Source organism: Penaeus japonicus, unplaced genomic scaffold (assembly GCF_977035675.1).
Source record: "Penaeus japonicus unplaced genomic scaffold, GWHDUDI00000001_assembly GWHDUDI00000025, whole genome shotgun sequence".
Lineage (NCBI taxonomy): Eukaryota > Metazoa > Arthropoda > Malacostraca > Decapoda > Penaeidae > Penaeus > Penaeus japonicus.
In genome coordinates, this window is record NW_028234427.1 from 4381778 (window position 1) to 4384277 (window position 2500).

Consider the following 2500-nt stretch of genomic DNA (forward strand, 5'->3'; position numbering starts at 1 on the left):
AGGTGTTTACTCTATATCACGCGCGTCCCAGCATCAAAGATAAAGCGGGTAGTGGGGGGGGAGGGAGGGAAGGGAAGGGAGAGGAAGGGAGGGGAGGGAGGCAGGGAGGAAAGGAGAGAGAGAAAAGAGAGAGAGAGAGAGAGAGAGAGAGAGAGAGAGAGAGAGAGAGAGAGAGAGAGAGAGAGAGAGAGAGAGAGAGAGAGAGAGAGAAAGCGAGAGAGAGAGAACGAGAGAGAGAGAAAGCGAGAGAGAGAGAGAGAGAAACGAACATTCAGAGACAAAGACAGGACAAGAGAGACGGAGCGCGAAGAGAGAGAGCTAGAGAAGAGCAGGAGCGAGATAGCGAGAGCGAAGAGAGCGAGAGGAGATTTGAGCGAGAGAGAGAGAAGAGAGAAAGAGAGAGAGAGAGAGAGAAGAGGAGAAGAGAGAGAGAGAGAGTGAGAGAGAGAGAAGAGACAAACGAACATTCAGAGACAAAGACAAAAAGAGAGAGAGCGACACGAGAGGAGAGAGAGAGTATGAGAGAGAGAGAGAGAGAGAGAAGAGAGCTCAGAGGAGACTTTGGAGATCGGGAGAGACGCTCGAGGCGACGGTAGAGAGAAGAAGAGAAAGACAAACGAAACATTCAGATATCAAACGACCAGAAAGAGAGTGACGAGAGAGAGGAGAGAGAGCGCGTGAATAGAGAGCCGAGTGAGAGCGTTGCGAGAGAGAGAGAGAGAGAGAGAAGAGAGGAGAGAGCGCGGAGAGAGAGAGAGAAAGAGAGAAATATAGAGAGAAGAGAGAGACAAACGAAACAGTCAGAGACAAAAACAGAAAAAAGAGAGAGCGAGAGTGGAAGTAGAGAGGAGACGAGGCGGAGAGACGAGGACAGAGAAGAGGAGAAAAGAAGAGAGAGAGAGAAGAGAAGAGAGAGAGAGCGAAGCGAGGAGAGAGAGAGAAGATAGAGAAAGACAAACGATTCATTCAGAGACAAAGACAAAAAGAGAGAGAGAGAAGAGAGAGAAGGGATAGAGAGAGAAGAAGAGAGAGAGAGAGAGAGAGAAAGACAAACGAACATTCAGAGACAAAGACAGAAGGAGAGAGAGAGAGAGAGAGAGAGAGAGAGAGAGAGAGAGAGAGAGAGAGAGAGAGAGAGAGAGAGAGAGAGAGAGAGAGAGTACAAACGAACAGTCAGACTACCAAAGACCGAATAAGATAGAGGAAGGAGAGAGAGTGAAAGAGAGAGAGAGAGAGCAGAGAGAGAGTTAGAGAGGGAAAAGAGAGAGAGAGAGAGGTGAGAGAGAAGAGAAAAACAAGAATATCTCTTTCTCGGGTATATTCAAGGCACAACCCTTTGTGCCCCCACGAAGACAAGTCCGATAAGCAAACAGCAAGAATTTGGCGACGAGGGCGGCGATGTACGTGAGTCGCCAAACACGCACTTTAAACATAATCGGACATTGACACGTAAATGAGCCAAATATTTATACCATTCGAATTGCGGGAAGAGGTGCAACTCAACAATAATATCAGGTAATGCACATAAGTGGTGATGTGTGAGATGAAGCTGATAAAAAGAGAGAGAGAGAAGAAGAGAGCAGAGAGAGAAGAGAGGAGAGAGAGAGGGTGAGAGGGAGAGGAGAGAAGAGAGGTGCTGCACTGGAGCAGGAGAGGGAGAGTAGAGTAGGGTGAGAGGGAGAGGGAGCAGGGAGAGAGGAGAGAGAGAGAGAGAAGGGAGGAAGAGAGGGAGAGGTGAGAGGTGATGGAGAGAGGGAGAGGGAGAGGAAGGGTAGGGAGAGGGAGGAAGGGAGAGGAGGGTGAGGGAAGGGAGAGGGAGAGGGAGAGGGAGAGGGAGATAGAGGGAGAGGGAGAGGGAGAGAGAGAGAGAGAGAGCAAGCGGCAGCGTGAGCGATGCGAGAGAGAGAGGGGGGGTTTAAGAGAGGAGGGTGTGTAAGAGAGAGAGAAGAAAGGGGGGTGTAGAGAGAGGAAGGAGAGAGGAGAAAAAGAAAGAGAGAAAGAAGAGTAAGAAGAGAGAGAGAGAGAGAGAGAGAGAGAGAGAGAGAGAGAGGGAAATGAGAGAGAGAAAAAAAAATGAGAGAGAGAAAGAGAGAGAGAGAGAGAGAGAGAGAGAAATGAAAGACAGACAGACAGAGACAGAGACAGAGACAGAGACAGAGAAACCACACCTCCACCAACAAGAATCCCTCACCTTGCATCGAAACCAGCATCTCGAAAAGGTCCCTATTCATCTCCATAATCGCCCGAAGATTTCCGTCGAGCAGCGGCGGGATCTCTTCGACACTGAGAGGTCGCGCTGAATCCGCCAAGCCTATGGGGACTGAGGACGCCAGCAGGTTGAGCAGCACTAGAGGGAACTGCTGATTCTGCCAAGGCTGTTGCATGCCCAGGACAGGCTGTGCGTTCAATGCCCGATGCCCGTTATTACTCGTGAATGGGCCTAGGTGCGGTTGGAATGGCGGAAGCGGTTGCATGGCGGGTTGATCTCGTTGCATTGAAA

At 50.0% G+C, this 2500-nt stretch overlaps 1 protein-coding gene across 1 annotated transcript in view; it reads right to left on the reverse strand.

The window, feature by feature from the left end:
* Window positions 1-2500, reverse strand: part of LOC122251568 (uncharacterized) — a 19698-nt gene that overhangs the window by 9870 nt on the left and 7328 nt on the right. Inside the window, exon 2 of the mRNA XM_086551244.1 lies at window positions 2192-2500. This exon is cut by the window's right edge and continues 139 nt beyond it. Coding sequence (XP_086407370.1) covers window positions 2192-2500 — 309 coding nt within the window. The remainder of the gene's footprint in view (window positions 1-2191) is intronic.